The sequence below is a fragment of the Corapipo altera genome, unplaced genomic scaffold (genome assembly GCF_003945725.1).
Source record: "Corapipo altera isolate COAL_440 unplaced genomic scaffold, ASM394572v1 52, whole genome shotgun sequence".
Lineage (NCBI taxonomy): Eukaryota > Metazoa > Chordata > Aves > Passeriformes > Pipridae > Corapipo > Corapipo altera.
The window spans coordinates 2,217,254-2,240,662 of NW_020884930.1; the positions used below are offsets into that span (position 1 = coordinate 2,217,254).

The 23,409-nt window shown below is 34.9% G+C and overlaps 1 protein-coding gene across 1 annotated transcript in view; it reads right to left on the reverse strand.

Annotated features, from left to right (window-relative positions):
- The window catches only part of MMP16 (matrix metallopeptidase 16), a 173,531-nt gene that overhangs the window by 37,889 nt on the left and 112,233 nt on the right, over positions 1 to 23,409 (reverse strand). Inside the window, exons 5-6 of the mRNA XM_027659111.1 lie at positions 13,345 to 13,506; positions 10,055 to 10,272 (exon numbers count right to left, since the gene is read on the reverse strand). Of these exons, the coding sequence (XP_027514912.1) occupies positions 10,055 to 10,272; positions 13,345 to 13,506 (380 nt within the window). The remainder of the gene's footprint in view (positions 1 to 10,054; positions 10,273 to 13,344; positions 13,507 to 23,409) is intronic.

Genomic DNA, 23,409 nt, shown 5'->3' on the forward strand with positions numbered 1-23,409 from the left:
AAAAGAAAAGAAAAGAAAAGAAAAGAAAAGAAAAGAAAAGAAAAGAAGAAAAACAGTCTCCATTTAGGTGGGTTTCTGTAATCCTAACTGAATTGAGTATTTCAATTCATTCCGATTCTGTCCAAAGAACTAAACTGACTGAGACTCTATAAAATGTTCCCATTGGCACATGGTGATGATCCAATATGAAGAAACAAACAGACTGGCATGAAAGAGGCACAATAAAGAGCTGTAAAGACATCAAATCTAGGCTTGCAGCCAGGAATCTCCGGAATGCTCATATTCCCCCTAATGTTCTGTAGGTAACTGCACATGCCCATGAAGTACTGCACAAGACTCTTCATCCACATGATGAACATTAGGCCTTTACAGAGCAGTTAACTATTTATTTCTTCAGTAGGGACTGCACTTTGAGGCTACAAAACCAGCAATATTCTTGAACTGTCTCAGTTTTATGTTTTGTTTTGTTTTTTTGTTTTTTTTTTTAAAGTACAGCTATGATTTCAGCATGAACAATAGCCATAGAAAAAACCAGACCATTAGGAGTGGCATATCCAGCAACAAGCAGCCAACAATATCTGTCATGACAATGACAATATGAAAATTATAGATATTTGATTGTCTTTACTCACTGAATCTGTCACTCAGATACAGGGATTAGGTCATGAAGAAAGTGAAGGAATTTCTAACAGTGAACATGTAATACCGTAAACTACATCTGATTACAGATAAGCTAGGAATGTACAATTTAAAGCAGTAAATGACTGCAGGTGTCATAAAGGGCTGGCCAGACATCACCATAAAACATCATCAAAGTCTCCATTGTGATAAGATTGAGGAGAAACGCTGGCGAACTGTTAGGGAGAATGGGAAAGGATTGAACTCCACCATTATCAAGTATAACCTTTGATCTAATACAGTCTACTCTCCTTGGTAAAGATATTTGCACTGGACAGATACATCGAGCCATTAATTAAAATGGTCTCTGTGTCATTTTAATTTATTGACTGGAACTGTAGTATAACAGAATTTGATTTTGTATAGGAAAAGAGTTTTTTATTTCATATGCTTGCTATTACAAGCTAATCTATTGTTTCTGGTGTGATTTTACCTAATATACATTACTCAAAATAGATAGTCTCCCTGGCTTGCCAAAGGTATTTAATACTGAATGAGATCTTCAGTCTGTTACAGTCAATGGAGTTTTTTCCCATTACTTTCAATTGGGCCAAGTTTTCATTCAGTAGTCATGCAAAGTAACACTTAAAAAAGTATTCAAGCTATAGCTTATATAAAATAGAAGAAAATAGAGTATTTCGGTAATTAACAGATTAATATCTGTTATATGTTTCAATAGATTTTCAATAGTGTGAATAGTTTCATTTAGTTGTTGAAAAAATAAACACACACATTGTTTTACATTATTTAAGATCTCAACTGCTTAGTAGTGCAGTGTTTTGCACAGGAAACAGCTAATTCAGAGTAACAAATGAGATTAGTTTATTTTCATTTAAACCACTGCTAAACTTTTACACTGTGGACTCCCTTGAAAGGGAAAAAAAAAGAATCAAAGAAATTAAAAATATAGAAATACTACCAGAATATAAAGGATTGTCTGTAAATCAAGATTATGCACATATAATCAAACAATACCACTGCTTGAAAAAGCTTACATTACAAGCCATTCCAATTTTCTCCCAATATGTTTACCTAAATAAGTTGAAACACCACAATTTTATACAACAGGAAATTTTAATTAAACCTTGTGCTTGAAGTGTTTTTTTTCAATTATTCCCTTTGGTTCCATTAGGATGTAGCCCCAATTAAAATGTATTGTTAATATTACAAGATAACACTTGCTGGTACAAAATTGAAGATATGCCTCCATGTAATTTTAGATCATTCCTTGCTGTGACTTTTTTGTAATTATATTTGTCAATAATGGTTTTTTATATTCTCTTGCCAATTTAATAGTTTTAATCAGTTCATTTAAAAACTGAGCCTCTGAAAACAGGCAAGTTCTAAAAAACGAAATACCTTTTGTACCCTAGAATTCAGTTAAAGCTTTTTGTTATTTTGTATTTTGCTATACTAAAATAACAGGTGAAAAATTAATAAGGTCACAGGATTCTCTGTCTGTAGCAAACAAATATTGTGACTATAAGAAAAAAAATCGGGATTTGATCTTTCCCCTCTAATTTACATCATTAGTCCTTACTGAAGTGATAATCCCTATTGAAAGTATGTATTCTCATACATACATCTCAAGATTCTCTGTCTATTGCTGAGTTAATAAAAGAAATAAATTTACCAGATTAGAGTCTCTTCACGTGCATTTATCTGTATTTTTAATATCTTTCACTTAGTTATTAGTGCTATGCAGAACTAGAATTATTCCGTATTTCTCACATTTGATAGTATGTAAAACTTGTTTTGATCAAAACCACAATGACGTTAATGGTCAAGTAGATTTCAGAACAAGCTCTTGACATATGGAGAGCAAAAAAAGGACGTATTCAATGACTAAGAAAAAGAGTAATTCTAAATGCACAAGTCACACCATATAAGCAAGCTATCATTTGTTGGAGGATCCTGTGGATTATTTTTGGAAGTAAGAAAAAAGTAAAAATTCAATTTTTTTTATTCACTATTGTTACAAGTACTTTTCTAAGAGTACATAAAAACTTGTCCCACTCTATCCTTTTGCATAAAGAGAATAACGGAGATCTTCAGATTACCCCAATTCCACTCTATTTTTAAAAAAAATGCTTCTAAAGAATGACTAATTCCTGGAATTGTGGTCTATGATTTACAAATATTTAGTATCAGATTTTTCAATATTTATTAGATTAAAACTATATCAGAAATAAGAATTTGTTAAGATTCACATTTGACTGCCCAAATCTTTAAAACATTGCCTCAAAGCCTACCACTACATTTGTATATTAATTCACATAATTCACTCCAGTATTCCTGTTAATTCAGCCTGTCCAAATCTCTGTGAAATCCCTTGAAGAGTCTGAAGTACTCATTTTTATCTGCGAGTACTCTCTGGGTTAGGGAGTGCACCTTGTGGGTATTAATGGCTCATCATGACGTGGTGAGAGTCTCAGAGGGACAGGACCAAGTCAGTCTTTGAATAAAGAGTTTTAGCCCAAAGCCTAACCCCAGGAAGGAGGGTGATTTCCTCTGAAAGATGAGCCACGGAAAGGAGACAGCAGAGGATCTGTCTCACGCAGTTGGAAGGGGTGGATATTCCCTCCCCTGTACCCCTCTTGTTAGTCCTTTGTGAGCAGTTGCCACACACTCCAATCTCCTCTGCCTGGCCTTTTTTCTAAGATGAATGCAGAAGGCATAAAACAGTCTCCTGGTCATCTGCTACTGCCTCTGATGGCCATATGCCAAAAGAGATGATGAAGTAAATGCTGCTGTGAGATGAGTAGGGGCAACAGTCAAATTTCAGCAGATTCACAGAATCTGGCTGAGGTTGGAAGGGACCTCTGAGGATTTTGGGGAAATACGAAGAAATACTTGAAACTTCCCTTGGAGTTAAGTTGGGAAAACACGTAAGAGAAATATTTTGGGAGGCTATGACTTTTTAGTGCTTATATTTCAGTCACTACACAAAATTACAGAAAGGTTGAGGTTTGAAGGCACCCTTAGAGATCCAACCCACTCCTCTGCTTAAAGTAGAACAATCTACAGCCAGCTGACCAGGTCTATGTCCAGTCAACTTCTGAGTATCTTTGAAGATGGAGACTCCACAACCTCTGGCCCACCTGTTTCCATGTTTAATCTGTAAGTGTTTACAATGAAAAAACAAAAAATTCTTATGTTTAAGTTGAAATCAAACAAATCATTCTGCCTTGTTTTTCTCTCAGGGAGAATAAATTCGGAAGAATATTAGTCTGTAAGCTCAATGTAATGTCTCAGAATAGCTGTTAAATCTTCCTGAACTTTATTGCAATGCATATCATCCAAACTCACAGTATGGAGGTAGTCAATCAACAGGTACCACTGTGTCATGCAAAAAGTGGTATAAGGAGAAATAATAATATATTTTGCATGTGAGGGTTTATTTGTGTCAAGATGGTGTGAGCAATTACATATGATCAAGATGGTAACACTCACCATTAGATGAAATACTTGTGCGGTGCCCTCATGGGGTCCACAGTCAAAGACACCAGTGTCTAAGTGATTAGCTACCCTTCAGAAAAATCTGAACCACATGTATTTTGCAACTGTTTGGCCTCAGAGGATAGACTGTATCTAATTAAAAGCAAAGCACATATGATGGACATGAGAGGAGCTAAGTACCATCTGCTCTACTACTGATTAAACCCTTTTACAGCACACTTTGCCAATGAAAATATACCCTTTTGGAAAAAAAATAGTACTCTTTCTTCTGACAAATCTAAAGCCCTGTTGAAGATCCTGAGTTGATCATCCTGCTAGGGTCATACTTTATAATGGGCTACTACATGAATAACAAGAATTTTATTAGTCAGATAGTACAGACTAATAATTGGTTAAGGTTGGTTATAAGTTTCAATAAGATCCATATCAATTTGATTGATAACTTTGTAAAAAAAGACCTAAAAATAGTTATGATTTTTTAGAACTTTCTATGCATAAAATTTATACGTATACACATATATGTCTGTAGGTTAGTAGGGGTTAGATAATAAGTATAGCTATGACCGGGATGCCATCTTTCTGACTGTATAATAAAGTCCAAGAAAACTTTTTAAAAAGTGAGAAGGTACAAGGACTTTAAACTGAACTATTCGGGTACAATTAATACCCAGGTGATTATATCCTTGCCTGAATTCCTCTGCCGCTGGATGGAAAATATTACCTACTTTCCATACAGTGAGGAACAAACTGTGCTTCCCATTTTAAACCTGTGAATGTGTTAGCTAAAAACCTTTCCCCGCTTAGAAGCACACTGAAAGGCCAAGCTAACATTTGGAGAATATTTTTACATCTGTCAGTGAAAGTATTCAATTATCAAAAAGAGACAGGCTATGACTTTTTGGAATCCCAGCATGTCCCTGCTTTTATCCTTCATGACATCCTACAACTTGTTTTTGTGTCACAGAATATCCATGCTGTACATTTCCAGTGAGCTTGATCTACTCTGATACACTGAAGTTGCCTCTGAGTTTTTGCTGTTTTTCTCCTTCCTTTTCAACATACAACCCGAATTACTCGAATTAAAGCATCTCTCCTCCTTGATGAGTTCAAAACTGTCAAATTCCACCAAATTGTTCTTCCTAACATGATATAGAAAGTAGGGTGAAAGGAGTCTGTTCTCTTCAGGCTTAGCTACTTCTGAACTATTGTTCCCAGTCTGAGATGTTAAGTGGTTTTGCCTCTCAAATCAGTGTCTACTTCCTCAGGGTCCTCTGCTGAACTTTCCCAGGCAGCAGCTGACAGCTCAGACACCCACAGTATCACGCAACAAAAACCAGCTACACAAACAGAACAGGAGAGCTTTGAAAAAAAATCTCAAATATGGTGAAGTCAAGTCTCATACTATAGCTGTTTCTTTGTCTCTGTTTTTTATTAGTAGTATTTTCCCTCTGTCTCACAGATTTTTAATTAGACATACCAGTTGTGATAAAATAGCCAATGCTAAAATGCTTTAAAAATTCCTCATGTGTTTATCACACATCAAGGTGATTTTTTCTTTTGTTTTTAACAGCCTACTATATATAAATACACAATTCTGAGAGGGATATTAAATGGATTCTATATAGTTATGTATGAAAGCAACTGCTGTCTAAACTAATGCCAAGGGGTAATTACAGCCTAATTGGCTTGGCTCGTTTGGCATGTCATAAATGTTTTTACAATGGTTCTTAGCAGATGAAGAGTCAGAAAACAAATTTCTGCAAGTTGTGGAGAAATTGCTATAAAATAGTGAAACACAGCTCGTTAAGGCCTTCCTAAAATTGGTTCCATATTCTACCAGCTGTAATGTTCAGAATCCATTTCTCTGAGCTGCAAATGCTCAGTTTGTCTGATGGACAAACTTCTTTCTCTAATACTTAAATTATATTTCATCAAAACCCCTAGTATACAACAGTGCTAAAAATACTGTTCTTCAAGGAGTGAGTTAACTTTTCCAACATGAATACTAAGCCCACTGGAGATTATATAGGATCCATTCATTTGTTTCTTAAAAAGATTTAGCATTAAACAAAGAAAGGACCAGTGAAACCACTATGAGATGTTCTTCTGTGAAATGAAATTCTATGTTACATAAACAAAGGACAGTGACTTGTCCCTCTAACTTGCTGATTATGTAGGACAAATTCCACACATTTATCACTTTTCTAGATACAACTTGTTCAAGAAAACTAAGGATATTTTTTAATCGGTAAAACTGAAAAGAATGTAAAGGAAAATTATATTATATTATATTAATGGTCCCTTATACCAATTTAAGCATGCATTAAATAATAGCAGTATTTATCAGTTAATGACAACTGAAACCAATAGTTACAATCTATTGATTTTAATCAATATTTTTGTAGTATAGCATACTGTGTCTCCAAACCTTACAGTTAGTAAGGACATTTTAAGGGCATCTAATTTAAAGAATTAGACTTCAGGTAGAATTCTACTTCAGGTAGAAGTCCTTTTGGGACAACACATTTATATGTCAGTAATATGTATGTATTTGATGTAAAATAATTTTCTTTTCTTTAAAATCCAATAATTTCTACCAAAACAGTTGATCTCCAAATTTATAATTTTATTTGGTGATCTTTGGGAAATCTTTAATAAGTTGACTGCTTTACTTTTATGTTTAATGTTTATATTAGGTCAAGAAGAGTTCCTTTTTTTTCATTTCTATAACTCTACAATTTTTATCAAGTGTTGCTAGTATTGTTACTTTGTTGAAGTGATGGCAAAACAATAAAAAGTGATGGTTAAGTGTAAATTCCATTTCTCTTTAAGTTTACAGTTATTCAGTTTTACTCTGGATATATCCATTTGAGAATGTCAGATAGTCAAAGCTCATTAATTTGACTCAACATAGAAACTGTTTCTAATATTCTGATGCTCATAAGTACACCTAAAATTTCAACAGCCAAATGAAAAAAATCTTCTTGAAATTAATATTGTTTGTCATCTACTATGAAAATCCATAGTGTATCTCAAACTGTTAGCTTTCATGCTTCAGTTTTACGCTTAAATTAGAATTTAATTACTCAAAAGGGTTCACATTCTTCAGCTCTGTGGCTACGTTCCCAAGTAATTTCAAGGACTATTTAAATAAACTGAGCTCCTGAGCTTGAGACTTGCCCATGAGATAAAAAAGTGGCTATTTTCAACTTGAAACTGGTACATGGCATACATGCCATTCAGAAGGCAGTAAAATCTGCCACTAGACAATAATTACAGACCTCTGGATAAAGACAAAGAAAGGAAAGGATTTCATTTGATTAGACTCCAACTTTATTCATTTAACTCATTTGGGAAATATCCTGCAATAATTCTTCCAGTGAAGGTCATAATTCTTCTTTAATTGTTTCCACCTGGTACCATACTGTCATCAATCCTCTGTTCTCCACCTCTCTATACTTGGCTATCAGCCCATCACTCATGCCTTCCTAGTCTATCTTTGCACTAGTGTTAAGGGGCAAGGGCAAAGAGGTTTTGGTTTGTTTTTTTTTTGTTGTGACAGACCACAGAACCTCCAGCATTGCTTCCTCCATTGCTGGATGCTTTCCCTGTATTCAGTCCCTATTTCTGTTTATACCATCTGAGAATTAATTCCTGCCCTGTTTCTGCTATAGTCTGACATGCTGAGCTTTTCCTTATAACCAACCCCCCATTCCCAGGATTCTGCAAGGTAAGCTGAAAATTACCAACAACTCTTGACTTCTCTAACTCCTTCTTTTATGCTCCTGTCATACGCCTGCCTATACATCGCCCCTTCTTTCCCCCAAAAAAATCTCAAACGTAATGAAAATCCTTTAGCAGACAAAAATCTTCATCAGTAAATTAATGGACAAGCAAGAGAGTTAAGGCTTACTAACTCAAGCATTCTAAGATAGTCTACAAAGCCAAGATTGGTATATTTAGGTAAGCTCAGTTGCTTAACACACTAACTCAAGGCATGCCCTGCCATGTTCCCAGGTATCCTGAGGAGAAAACAGGAACTGTGAGACCCTAGAGAAATTAACCTGGGCAAAGGTGATCTCTTACTTCCCTTCCCAACACATTGCTTTTATGATTTCAGCAACTTCATTTTGGAGAGTCAGACTTTATACCTAAAATCTGTAAACGTTTTGCAACTGGTCATTTTTCTCTGAGAAATTTTTACCATGTTGCCTCACTACGGTATGGATTATGAATAGAATTTAGATTTTGGAACATAAATGCAGTCTGCACACTAGTAAGCATACAAAATCTATAGTAAATATATAATGTGAAGGCAGTAAACAGTAATCATTTAATTTGTATTTTCAATCAGAATAGGAAAGAGTGATTAGTAATGGTGGTGTATCTATTTATCCAGGAACATAGACTTGGCTAGACAGGAAATTTTGTATTAGTGGAAGAGCATTTCACAATTTATTGATTTATGTCTAAACTAAATGAGAATATGTTCTATTGCTCTTGAGGTGGATGACATGAGACTGAAGTAGGTATTTTAATATCCTGTTTAATGTCAAGTTAGAAAATTAGGTTCTTCCTTAACCTTTGAGTTTTAGTCATAAAAAGACTGATGGTTCAGGACCTCCCAGCGTTTGACAATATACCGTCTATTCAAATGGAATGGGCTGTCAGCCCGAGGTTGGCAAAATCCTTAGCTGTTTATGGAAAAAAATATTTCCTGCCCATTGGGTTGTGAAGGTAGCTCAATAATTTTGAACAAATTCATGTAAAGCTATTTGTACATGCTTTTTATAGGTATACAGAAATTGAAAGCCTGTGTAGCATCGATAATAAGATTTATGTGGTGAGATAGGTTATAAACAAAGAAAACACATAAGGGAAAGATAGGTCCTATCAGAAGGGAAAACAAAAACGATTGAACTGGGAGCTTCATGTTTTGGGACAAATACATTGTCCTTCCCTTGCATTTACACTGTTGCTGAAAAGAAAAGTGTTATCTATTCATATGAAAGGCCCTTTTGTCTACCTATAATATTGAAGTTAAAAAGGATCCGATCATATATTTGCAAAACAAAGATCCCACACTTTCCATTGCTTAAGCAAATATGACACACTGGTAGTTCAAAAAACCAGATTATCTTGTTGTGTGTTTCTGAATAATTGCACAACACTACCTGTCAGCAAATTGGTTTACGAGACTGAGTAATAGTGATTCTATAATTATTCTTCAACATTCAATGTCTTCTGGAAACCATGCTGCAGATCATCCTCCTAAGATAGCTTTGATGTCCATGAGTCTTAGTAAAGTGTTTCTATTAAAAGATTGCCTTTCAGTTCAGTTTGTTTATTTCAATTTTTTGTGTATACCACATTTTCAGCTCAGAGCAAGAAGATGAATAGAAATAAACAATGACATATTTACAATAGGAATTTAGTGGCAAAGACCTTTACTAAGATATTGTGGTTTCAATGCAACCACAATACAATGACAAACTTCCTTTGTAAATGACAGATCTAATTGTAAAGTTAAAATTATAAGTCATGGGAAAAAACCCAAGTGTTAAAGACACTGTATGTTGGGATGTGGCTATATTCCCAACAAAATCATCCCTATTATTCATGAATTGATTTACCCTTTTTATCCCTCCATAATATGCAGCATTTATTTACCCTTACATTTTGAGGCATTACAGTTTCTGCTGACACGGGTATTTTCCTAAAATAGAACATTACAGCAGTCCCCTGATAGATGTTTAAGCCATGTGTATGTTTATTTTTTAATTTCTTTCTTGAACTTTCTAACTGAACAGATTGGGAAAGTGGAGTAGTGATGAATGAGAGTTTGCTTTAATAAAAAAAAAAAAAAAAGAGAAATGTAGACATTTGATCTAACATTGAAAAATTCACAGCCTCCTACCTTGAAAACAAACATTTCCCGACGAAGAATAGCTAGAGTGTTGAAGTTCCCATCACAGATGTTAGGTTTGGCTCCAGGATAGGAAGGTTTGTCACCGGTGGGTGGCCGGGGAGGTTTAGGTTGCCTGTCATTCTTTCGTGGGTCTGCTGGAGGGACTGAACGATGTGGGGGCACGGTTGGCAGAGGTCTTGTTGGGGGTGGAATCCTGTCAGGTGGACCTTTAAAAATACAGCAGCAGGATGTAATATAGATGCCCACTCACAGGAAAAATACATAATAAAAAAACAGCTGGAAGCAGTGCAAAACCTGCAGTGAAAGGGGAATGAAAAAGTGATCTAATATAGCTTTCTGATGTTATTAAATTGTAGAATCATAGAATATGTTGAGTTGGAAGGGGTCCATTATGATCATCGAGTCCAACTCTTGGCCTTGCAAAGGACACCCCAAGAATCACATCATGTGCCTGAGAGCATTGTCCAAACACTTCTTGAACTCAGACAGGTTTGGTGCTGGGACCACTTCTCCAAGGAGCCTGTTCCAGTGGTCAGCCAAGCACTGGTTATAAAGGGTATAAAGAATGACTACCAAAACAAAGGAAAACAATTACTTTTCACTGTCCAGGATCTTCCTTATTGGAACAATATTCCAATAAAAGCTGCAACGGATGCTTAGGCCACCATCATTTCAGATGAGTACAAAGCACATTATTTACCAACTGAGTAAGACCTGTTATAACAGAATCATTGTGACTTGTACAAATAAATGAAAGCAAAAATCCTGTTCCTATTATGATCTTCATTCAATAGATTTTCAACCCTTATTTCTAGCTTATACTCATCAATTCATACATGTGTATATATATAACATACCCGACACTTACTACAGACCAAATTTTTAGACCAAGTAATGTCAGTTCATTAGCGACAGGACACTCCCAGCTTTCCCAAAGGTCCCTTGGTATATATAAGAGCTCTTAATATTGGACCTCAAATTCTAGGCATCTCTATAAATAAAACCTCCATGATTCTCATATTTTCTTCAATATTCTGAAATTACTTACTTCTTTTTTTTTTCTTTTTTTCCCAATAAGTCTTAAAAAGCTAGATACCTGGTAGTTAAAGGAATTGTTTTGCAGATAAATGAATTTAAAAGAACCAAAGTGGAAAATTAAAACTCTGTAGAGCAATCTTGAAACATTTTTCTTCTTCCAAATACATTGTCTGTTATGATATACAGAGTTTAATGACAGGTAAAATAATTCCATAATAAATATGAATCCCACTCATAATTTCTCTACCTGAAAGTCAAAGGCCATCCTAGATAGCTGATCATAATCCTAATTGTATACTGAATGACTTGCAATGGGTGTACTGAAAATATCTTTCTCTTTCTACATATACAAATAATGTTTACATATTTTTTTCATGTACAAAAAGATAGGAAGTTTCAGTTGGATCAGTAAGATTTCTGGAAACAAGATGAACACTTTCATTTTGTTCATTCTATTCAAAACTCTCTCTGAATAATTTAAACACAATAATACATTTCGACTTCAAAAAATAAAAAAAATTTGCACGACCAGGTTCAGAAACAATTTTCAATAGTAAGACTACTCTGAAACTGCATAAACAGCATTTGAATTTCTGAAAATTTTACAAAAACACAAACTTTTAAAAGAATAAGATGGACTGTGCATGGAAATCTTAAACTCACTAACCGATTGTCATACAATTTAATAAGGTATTTATTTTATTCACAATTTTAAGACTTGTGACATTTATAATTTACAGTTAATAATGGTGTTTCAAGGAATACTGCAGACCAAAGTAATTATTTTAATAGGTGTGACATTTTTATTGAGGCAAATGATTCCAGATCACCTCTTGATTTTAAAGGGAGCAAAGGAATCAGTTTTGCAGTAGCTCATGTTGGAAACTTCTTAATCCCAAACCAAATTTTTTTATGCCATTTAGTGGTGATGTCAGATACTACTTCCCAGGGGTAACACATTTCTCCTAATGTATAGCCCACAGCTGTTAGAGCTTAGCAGCTAGTTTTCAGCAAAGTATTCTTGTCTAGCCCTTAAGTCTAGACTACCAACTTATGAGGTCATGAGAAATAACCTTCCTTCCAGTTAATCACATAGGAAAAAAAAGCTTTGTTTGCTTGATCAGCCAATTATTTTGAAACTGCTATTTATGCTTTATGGAAGTAAATATCTGTGCTTGTTGTATGATATTTTAAAAATCTTTCTAATATAAAACACCATGGATGCTGCAGAGTTCTAACTAGCAGTACAGTAATTCTACATGATAATAGTTGTACTTTCTAGTAAGGAAACTAAAAAAGGAATGTCCCTGAAAATATTCAAGATAAACATGACAAATCTTTAAGCAGAATAAATTGGGAGTACAAAATTGAATCCAATACAAATTTAATTGAGGAATATTAAGCAAATGATATGTACTGGATACAGAGCATTAAGGAGAGAAAAATAAAATACTCTTTTAAAGGAAAAAACAGAATATTTAACATATACCAACAGAATCAAAGTCTTTAAAACCAAACCCAAAACTATGTCTTTGGAAATGGCACTTAGTGTTACATTTAACCTATAATCATAATTACGTTACTGTTTTGCCTTTTTTTTTAATTTTCAATTACCTTGCCTTGTCAAATGGAATTCAATAAATGCAGAATCTATTTACATCATGTGTCTTTTATATCAGGCCATAAAAAACCTAAACAAATATATTTTAAAGAAGTAGGCTTTTTTTTTCCTCCTAGGTAGCTCAAAATCTTGCACTAGTGATAACATTATTTTGAGATCAATTTGTTATATTAATCAGAAGAAAGGGTTTTTCTGGGACCTCAGACTTTGTACAGCCAGGGGACTGTTTTGCATTATAAATTATAAACTGAAAAGCAATTAATTCATCCAGTTATATGAGCTTGGATTCCTGTACAAATAAGCTCATGATAGTTAAAGGCCTGTATTTCTTAATATTTTTATAGTTTGGAATCCCTTTGCAAATATTTTCTTTATGGATTTTTTTAACACTTAAAATTACTATTCCAGACGAGTGCAAATTTGAATGCAAGTTGTGAACAGAAACAAAGTAAGATAGCTTCACCAAAATCTTTGGATTATCTACTCACAAGGAGGACTCTAGCCTAACTGGTTAAGTCCATACTAACGAACTCTTTTGGAGAAGTGATATGGGCAGTCGGAGGACCTCAAAGTGTTCTGAAGCAAAACACTTGCACTGTCTAATTAAAGCATGACATACCATATATCTTCTGGATGCCCTGTAAATCATCATTAGGTAGTTTGAAGTTGTCAGTTTCCATATACTGGTAAAATGGAGCCATGATTGCAGTGGGATCATTAGAGTGCTCCAAGCCCAAAGCATGTCCCAGTTCATGCACTGCAACTAGAAAGAGATCATTTCCTGTGAAGAGAAGAAAAGGAAAAAAGACCTTTGAAACCATAAACATATTAACAGAAAAAACACATGTGGAGGGCTCTGCACTTGCAAGACATTTTCACTGAATTTGAATTTCACAAGGTAATGCTTAATAATTAATAGATAGCAAGGATACAAAGGATAATGTGGCAGCAATAGCAGTTTTCTCTTTTTTTTTCCTTTTTTAAACAAAGAAAACATTATTTTTTAATGCATGATGCTGTTACAGACACCATAAACTTTTTTAACTGATGCATATGGTAAGTGTAGGGTTCAAGTGTCACAGCTCACATCTAGGCTTGTGTGCAATTTCTGACTTGAAGCTGATGTTACAGTGAACCTGACTAGAAATGCTTTCATTAAGACATAGTTCCAAAAGGAAAATACCTTGCTTTGTGTGTTAAACTTCACAAACTGAGGACTACCTATTTAGGACAAACCCCACAGGGTACTTAGTCATCCAAACACTTGTAATCAGACGCCTGCTGATTATTTGTCGATGTTGTTCATTTCTGAATAACCATAACTGGAATCCTAATGAGGAAAACATGCGTGTTGTGCTATTCTTCTTAAAATAGGATGTCCTTATATATTTCATTGTGCAATTCCCTTATAAGTGTAGTTGCGTGCTTAAGTATTAGAACCTTTTTATTTTTGTAGGACTAAAAAAACTAAATAGACCAATTTAATTTTTTTGTTATTCACTTCTAAAAAGCATCTTTAAATTTTTTATTATAGGGTATTTGACACAAGTGGAAGATTTGGCAGTAGAATTATGGCACTCTGTGAAGCAAACACAAATCAAAGCCAGTAAGATTGTTTCTAAAAGAGTTTCAGAGCTGGACCTCTATGGTATTAACTTTGTCCATTTTTACTTATCTAAGACTTAGTTCTGCATATCTTTCTATGAGTCTTCCGTACAGATTCTGTTGTAGTCAACCTGTCACAAAACAAGACTTTGGGAAAATGTTTTACATCGGGAGAAAGGTGCCAGTCAGCTGGAAAGGGTCACATCTGGAATAGTGCTCATTTTCACCACCTATGGATGGGAGGAACTATCCTCCAGAGGTGTGATCCTGTCCCACTGACAAGAGAAATACTCTAGATTACCAGCTTATGCTGACTTTTAGATGGCTGGACCCAAAGGAAATTGGTGCCACCCACAGTAGGTAGTTTCTTGTTGAAAGAAAAATATAAATAATTAAAGGTCTGTACTGTGGCCTAGTAGTCACATATTGGAAAAAGAAAATGGTCAGTGTTAACTCTTGTCCTATATTCTGTAAATTCTTTTGGGATAGACACTTATTTTCCACTGCTGGCACTTGATCTGGAAGTACTATAATATTAATAGTAATAATATTAAGAAGAATTTAGCAAAAAAAATTGGCATATATATGTTACAGAACTTTGAGGACATAGTTGATAGTATTTCAATTTTTAAAGGCTTTTCTCTTGTTGGCCCAAATAAATAAACTTTTTCCCAAGTACATATGAAAGTGAAAACACTTGGCAGTAGATGTCTTCATGATGTATGGAGTCATGCTAATGTTTGTAAAATAAATGTTTGAATAAAAGCATGAAAACAGACACAAGTAAAACTGTGTGCTTAGTTCACAGAGTCTTTTCATACCTCCTCATTCTTAATATGGAAATATGAAAACTAAATGTTCTTGATCTTTTATTCAATGTAATTGTGCAGAAAAATCACATTTTTCAAAAATTAATGTGACATAATGTGCTTCTAGAAATGAGAAGTTTATCCTATCATTTATAATTATGTGGTTTCCAGATGAAGTGTTTTATGACAATATTTTTCTTAAATGCAGTTCTTTTTATAGTAAAGCAGATTCTCAGTGTGCTGTTGCAAAAGGTTTGCTAAGCTTGACTGTCCTGGTGACAAAGAGTCTCGATGTCTGAATCTGCCCTTTTATATGCAAACAAAGCTGATCTTGACATCATCTCATATGAATAATCCTCAGCTTCTATAGCTAAGCTCAGCACTGGAAGTGACGTACAGAAGGAACTCTGTAAAGATTTTCATTCTGCACTAATAATGGACTAATTAACGTAATTTTAAAAAATCATAGGCTTAAGCTGAAAAGACACGAAAGAACACGTTACTATACTATAACTATTGCACTATGACAACATGTCTCAGATTATTTTTCCATTCTTTTCTGTATTTTATGGAAGTTAGAGTTCTAAACTAGGTTTATTAGAATGTAATATTTCTTTCCTTGGTATTAACTCAAATATTTAAGAAGCAATCTTCTTTTGCTTTTCAGAACTGTGACGGGCAAATTTGCCTCCTAGACCCATGCTTCCTACATAATAATAAAGAATATTAAGTAGTCTAAGTCCTGTATTAAAAATTGCATTCATAAGTTGGCCACAGTATTGACTGAACCATTTTCAAAAAGTTTTTAATTAATAGTATTTATTCTACTGCTATAATTAGGCTCGTTAGTATCAGTAGACCAAAAAGTGTTTTACATGTGGAATCCAACCTCTACTATTTGAGGCAGGACATCTGGGAAGTTAACTTATTATACTTTCTAAAATTTCAAGAAACCATGGTTAACAAACAGTCTTGGAAGAGTCTACTGTTTCTATTTGTGCCAGTTATGCAATGCGTGAAGAATTATTACATTCTTTGGTTATCAGTCCTTATTGATTCCCCATACAGATCTTCAGGAATTTCTGTGTTTTGGTCCATGTTGACTTTGAAAGGTGAAGTACACAGTAACAGGGAAATAAATAAAAAGCGCTTTCAGATACTGGTATATCTTCCTTCCAGGATCAGAGATAACGAGCATATGGTAGAGCGCTTTTAGAGTAGTGCTTCCAAATGATAGTGGGACCATGTCAGATAACAGATATTATGCAAGGGCTGGCTGTTTCTTAGCATGACTTTCTCCCTTTGCCTTTTGAATAGGGGAGATTATGTAAAAATGAAAAAAAAAAAAAAAAAAGACATTACATTCAGTATCTGACTGTCCCTCTGGATTTAGTATTTATTTCCACCCCATGCAATGCAACTTCCAGTCAGCAGGGGAGCTATTACTTGTGGCAAAGGCAGAGTAGCCCTTGAGCAAATGAATAAGGGGGAAGGGAGAAGGTCACAGGAAAGAGCTAAGAGAATAATATTCTTGCCTGGGGTGACAATGATTTAACAGGCAACATATTTTCTACTTGTAGTCAAATAGCCCCATTATTCACAACAATTTCCATCAAGAGTCATGATTGTCTTCAGGGCATCCTGAATTTAAACTGACCCAAATAACTTACTGCATTGAAACTGAGGTTTAAACTAGCTCAAGATGTGAGTCCAACGCAGGTAGGACCTTATTATCTTAGTTTCCATTCTTCTTTCTGTGCATACGATTAGATTTCTCCAATTAGGCAACAATTACTCAGGCCAGCGTTGCTTTAGGGAGCAGACTTACCCTGAGCATCATAACGTTACTGTAACAAACTACTGAGAGAGCGGAAGGACAACCCTAAGTGCTCGCTGACTCTTTCAGGGCTGCATGGAAGTGTACTTGTGACTGCAAGGTTGATAGTAGGCCAACTTCAGTTCCTTGGCCAGTACTCAGAGTAAGATGAAGGAGTGCAAAGGCAAGTAAACATTCATACCAGCTCAGGCTAGCTTTGTTATCCTATTGACATTGGGTACTTTTTACATTTTCAGTCCCCATCGTTGAAGGAGAGAGTCCCAAACGATTCTATATTTCAGCATACATTACCCAAGTAGAAACACATATTTCAATCCACTCAGCAAAATGAAGCACCACCACAAACAAGTTGAGAGTAACAAAGTTAAAATCCATATGACTCTGATGATTTTTAAAGTAAAAGTTGCCACTGAATGATATACAATGGTGAATATTCATTGTGATAGCCTCAGTTACATCTTGTATTTATCGACAGAGTAGTACAATAATATCAGAAAATATGTTTCACAAATCCAAAATTTGTGCATCTCTGTTCTTGTGTTCCCCATTAGCATGGAGATTTGGACTAGAATGTCTGTAAGTTCAAAAAGATTCTGATTTTTTTTCTTATTTTATCTCAAGTTTGATTTCACAAGGGAAAAAATAGAGATACTGTGTGTAAAGAACTAAGACAGAATTATTATTTTTATACTGACACTTTTCTCTGAGGCTCTAAACTATTTTAGGCACTAAATCTGCCTGACTTTACAAGCACTGCCCAAACTCCAGAATATAAATATGTATTACTATATCAAATATTCAACAACCAGCACTGTGGAGCATGTTGTATGGGGAAACTTTTCCCTGTAGGTAATATATGCACTATTTTTCATGTCTATAGATAAACAAAGCTAATATATTTGTCCATAGTAAACTATCAAGAAAACCTAGGTCTGAAGATATTAACTCCCATTCAATGGTACCTGAGTTCAATTTATAAAAGCAATACTCTAGTGTCTTAACATGCAACCTCAATTTTGAAGACTTCTCCATCCAGAGAAAAACAAAAAAATCTAGAAACTGAATTTCAAATTACAAACTGCAAAAGTACAAAGATGTTTTACACACATACACTCTTCCTTCCAAAGACTATTTTACTTCATTTTTCAAGTGATGTAAATAGATGTTTTCCAATTAAATCCATATAAATCTGAAATGCAAATCTGCACAAGAAAAACTTCTTTTACAGTCCCATTATCAATAAGTCAGTACTTCAAAGGCAAATTCACATCTAATCAGAAATATTACACACACATACACACACATACTATCCATGAGTTTCTGTTAGACGTATTCAGAATTTGTATTTTCATTATTCTGTTCATTTGTACCCCCATTTGACTCATCAAACCAATGTTGATAATCTCTACCAGATAAAATATCACAAACTCTAGAGTAAGATTCTTACTACACAAAGCATATAGAGAAGTGAAAAAAAAAGAAAACAGTTTTGTATCTTTGTTATTCCTATCCTTTCCAGACAGCACAGAATTTGAACGTGCTATTTCAACAGTCACAAAAGAAGATTCTTTCTCTCTCTGACCTTATTACAATACAGTGGAACAGAGTATATACATTACGTATGCACTTACATAAGCACAATATATGTATATATATGCTATACTGAGAGTATACATGGACCTAAATATAAATCATAGGCATACTCTTACCCAAATAAAGGTGCAACTTCTTCCAGTCTAAGAAATCATACATAGTTGCTTGACATTATCTCAGACTTCAGCCATTGGTATTAAAATTTAGTAGCTTGGTGGTTATTTTGGAAAGAAAGTTTTGTTAAAAGATGGATGCAGCAGCTTTGAAAAATGAAGAGCTAAACTAATTTTTTGTAGGTTTAAATAAAAATGTATGTTCATTTTCTATATGAATTTAGTGCATCTACTTTTTACACACTGTATTTTAAACAATAATTTTTCAATAATATATCTATAAATTTCGCCTTTTCATTGTGACAAAAGACAATGACCTAAAAATGTCTTCTTTCACTCTATTATTACATACACTAACATGCACAATAAAATCTTTTCAAGAAGACATATGTATATGTGCAGAAACAGAGTGGAGGTACAGACAAAGTATGTACTAATTACTCTTTGTACAATTGAAAATACCTACAACGACGTGTATATTTTTGCTACCCTATTCTACTCTAAAAAAGATGAACAGACTAGTGTGAAATTTAAGTTTACTTGCTTGAAATTTGAAAAGGGCATATTCCTAAAGAGAAGCACTGTCTTCAGGTGACTCAGATCGTTGATGAGATGTGAAGAGGACATGTGAGTTTAGAGGTGTGTATGTCCTTCCTGACAGTGTATAACTGTTTCTGCATATTGTGGGCACAATTTAGAAGAATTCAGGAGACCACATTCTTTTATAATACAGATCAGCCTGTGCTTTGGAAGGCAAGGACATGTAAAAGGTAAGAATTTCTGCCTTACTACTTAGATCTGTTACCAAGTACATTCTGTAACTTTCTAGTAAATTGCTTGATATGGGTGGAATTAATTAATTTATGTATTTTTAAATTTCTTTCTAAAAAAGGCATGGGTATAAGGATATTTCTACTTTGTTTCTCACAGTTTCAATCACTAGTGCTGAAAAACTTGAAAACTATTCTGACTAGTGAATCAATATCAACTTCTCCAAAAGGAGAGATGTGAAGCAGTTGGAGATGCTCCCAGGGAATGTAAAGAAGACATAAGAGCTAGTATCAATATGATAGTATGTATTCCTTCTGCAAATAAAATGCTTATGGCTTTATTTCATGCTTTGAGGAAAGCCTGTTGTGAGAGGGAACCTAGCAAACTAAAAAAATCCCTACATTTATGTTGAATTTCTAGCTCCTGAGATCAACTTCATCACTCAGGTCCACTACTGAATTTGTATATTATTTTCAAATGGTACTTTCATTCCATTTGTAATAAATTCATATTGATTAACAGACTGAAAAGTTTCATTTTGGGTGTTTTCATGGTCATCTTTAGATAATAACTATCTTAAATAAATTTGAATTATGATGGAATTTTGCATTTTGCTAGAAAAGACCTTTCCAAATTAATTTATCTCAGCAAGCTCACGATAGTAAAATGTTTCAAAATACATTGATCATTACCCTTGTTGCTAAATAACATTTACGCTATTTTTTTTCCAGTAGTCCAATGCAATTACAAATGCTGCAAATACTGCAGCAGCCTTATCTATTTATACTCTTTCTTGTCTTCTCTTTGTTTCTGTTTTTATTTTTTAGTGGAAACAATAAGCTAGAGAAGTATTTAAAAAGGCTGATGGCTGTGAGAAGGAACACATGCTCAGACTGAAGATTCAGATATGTGCATGAAAAGAGTGTGTATCATACAATTCTCAGCTATCCTCCAGGGTCCTGTGGGTAAGTCAAGTGACAAAAACAAATGTAGAGTTTGCCTCTAAGTCACTCAGCTGAAGTGTTGGCCTTTTAACACCGTGCCTTCTTTTGTTTTGAATGGATGATTTTTTTGTCTTCATTTGCCCGAATGTCCTGTGTGTCCACCTCTGAAGAAATAATTGTAAATACTAGGAAGAAGTCAAAGTCACACTGAAAATATTCACAATAGACATAACCTACCATGGGGCAGAATCATAGAATTGTTTGGGTGGGAAGAGACCTTAAAGACTACCTTAGTTCCAACCCTCCTGCTATGGGCAGGGATACCTTCCACTAGACTAGGTTGCTCAGAGTTCCATTAAATCTGGCCTCAAACACTTCCAGGGATGGAGCATCCACAGCTTCTCTGGGCAGCCTGTTCCAGTGTCTTACCACCTTTCAGAACTCTGAAAAGGTCCTATAGACCACCAAAATCCCTGCAATAGAATGCATGTAGCATTTCATTTATGTATAAATCTTGTGTTGGCTCTCTGCACAGATTTTTTTTTTCACTCCATGTCAGTTAAATTACTGAGAGCAATTATATTATCCTCTAAATTAACTCACATTAAACCCATCAAAACTAGGCCATTATTCTTACTGTATCATTGCATCTACTTAACACATACATATGATTTTGAGATTTTTTAAAGAGAACGTGACATAGTGGTGTGTATGTGTATATATATGTGTGTGTATATATATATATGAATTTTTTTATATGAACCATTCTTCCTTCACTGTTATTTTGCTTGTTTAATTCATATTAAGGAAAAATGTCAAGATGATTTGTCATTTGTTGGTTTTTGGTTTTTTTCCATTGGACTGCTGATAAAAAGAAGTGGGAATTTTGAATACTAATTGGCAAAGAGTTTAGAAGAAAAAAAATCATTAAAAGTTCTCTGATCTGAAAAACTGACATGTTTTCTAAGAAGTCTGCAGACTTCAAAGGGAGACCTTATCCAAGTGTGCACCATATTTTAAATTGAGACAGCTTCAAACTGGGAATCATGTACATGGAAAAAAGTGACAGAAAGACAAACCTGCTACTTTGGTTTTACTTTGTTAAAATTTACTCACATGAAATGCTCTGATCTATTGGATAATCTGCTACTAAGATGCTATGATTCTATATCCATACAGCTGTATGCTCCTACAGTTAGAGGAACCACTGTGAGCCTCTTTAGCACTTGAAGAATACTGTGGGCCTGATGCCAGTGACTCTTGGCACTTGTTGGCACGGAGATGCCTGAGCACCTGCCAGGGAGGGGCAGCCTCCAAGATGAAAGATTGCAGAGGACAGCGCAAAGGGTGCTGGAAAGGATTAGATGGTCAGGCTGCTAAGTCATGCTTCTGGGCCTCCCAGCAGAGGAAAGCCTATGGAAGAATTTGCTTATAGAGGAAGATAAAAGTAGGAGTTTGTTGCCCCTGCCAAAGTGCAGGAGAGACTGGACATTAGAATGTTAGCCAGGGCAGAAGTCAATCCTGGCACACATCCCCTTCTATGAGTTAGGACCTCAGTGGAACCCCAGAATGAGGTGACAGTGGATGGCTCTGGCAGAGAGAAGGGGCAATGCCAGAGGTCCCATGTTTGATGGTTTTCAGATCAGAGCTTCCCACTGGAAAGAAGGGAGCTGAGTGCAGAGTCACTGGGGGCACTATATTCCACAGCTGCTCTGCCATATAGGCATGTCAGGACCATTATCTCTGCACCTCTGCCAGCCACTATGGCCAGCCCTGGCAGTAGCATAAGTGATCATTAAAAACTCAAACCAGCTAAGGACTGACTGTTGATATATGTCTGTATTTTAGTTGCTAACTCTTCCTGAAGCTCAGGCCCTAATACTTTTGCTGCTTCCGTTAGCCCTGCTAGCTGGAGTACAGATAGCAACATTAATTCCATGTCACTAATGTATCTTTAGTGTTCTGAATACTCAGTGATAATCCCATTTCCTCATACTTACATTTTATCAGTTCCTAAACTGCATCATAAGAAAGGAGCTATATATGATTCTTAAAAATGGGAAACTAAAAGTATGTTTACAGATTACCATACTACCAGCTATGCATTCAAATATTCAGAGGTGCAACCTATTTTTGAAATACCATATTTAGACCAATAGAAGAATGTTTGTCCTGCCATACCAAGAGAGATGGGAGATGGCTGACACCAGCAATTACCTTTTTTGAGTACTACAATGACCTCTTCCCAAAACAGGTATTTCCGGGACTGACAGATTTCTTTTTACCCCAGTTGGTACTGTTATTTTGAAGTACTTATCATTTTGGTTCTCCTCTAATCTGAAATGGTATGATTCAACATCACACACTGTAAAACAAATGCACCCCTCACAGCAAGACATGAGAAACAGGTATTTCAGAACATGATTCATCTAGTTTATTTTAGACATCCACTTCACGATGCGACAAACCTTACCCAGGAAGGCAATATATCTCTCCTCTAACTCTAAAGGGGACTCCATGAGATTAAGTCAGATACAAACATCAACATATGGTCAGATTAATTCCACTCCCTCAAGTCTTCTGGCTTTTGATTTAGGTCTTTTCATTTAAATCCGTGGCAAAACATTAATTATAGAAGTACAGGATATGGACTTGAGTGATATATGTACAAAACCAGGAAGCATTCACATAGACATGAAGTAGAAACTTAAATCTGTCCACTAGGGAAAAGAAAACCAACAAAAATACCCCACAACATCAACAACAACCACCCTCAAAACTCAAACAAAACCAACAAAACAAACAAATGCTGTCAGAAAACATTTTGCACAAAAAATATTGCTCTTTTAATTTGCATGGTTCTTTTTGATTTTTCAGCTTTAATTTTTATTTCCCCAACCTGATGTTTAAGCTGTGGATGCTTCCAGCTATTGGAACTCAAATCAGTTAGGAAGGAGTCTAAATATAGATTAAAAACATTTTTGCCTCAAGAACATACGGTTTGGACATTTT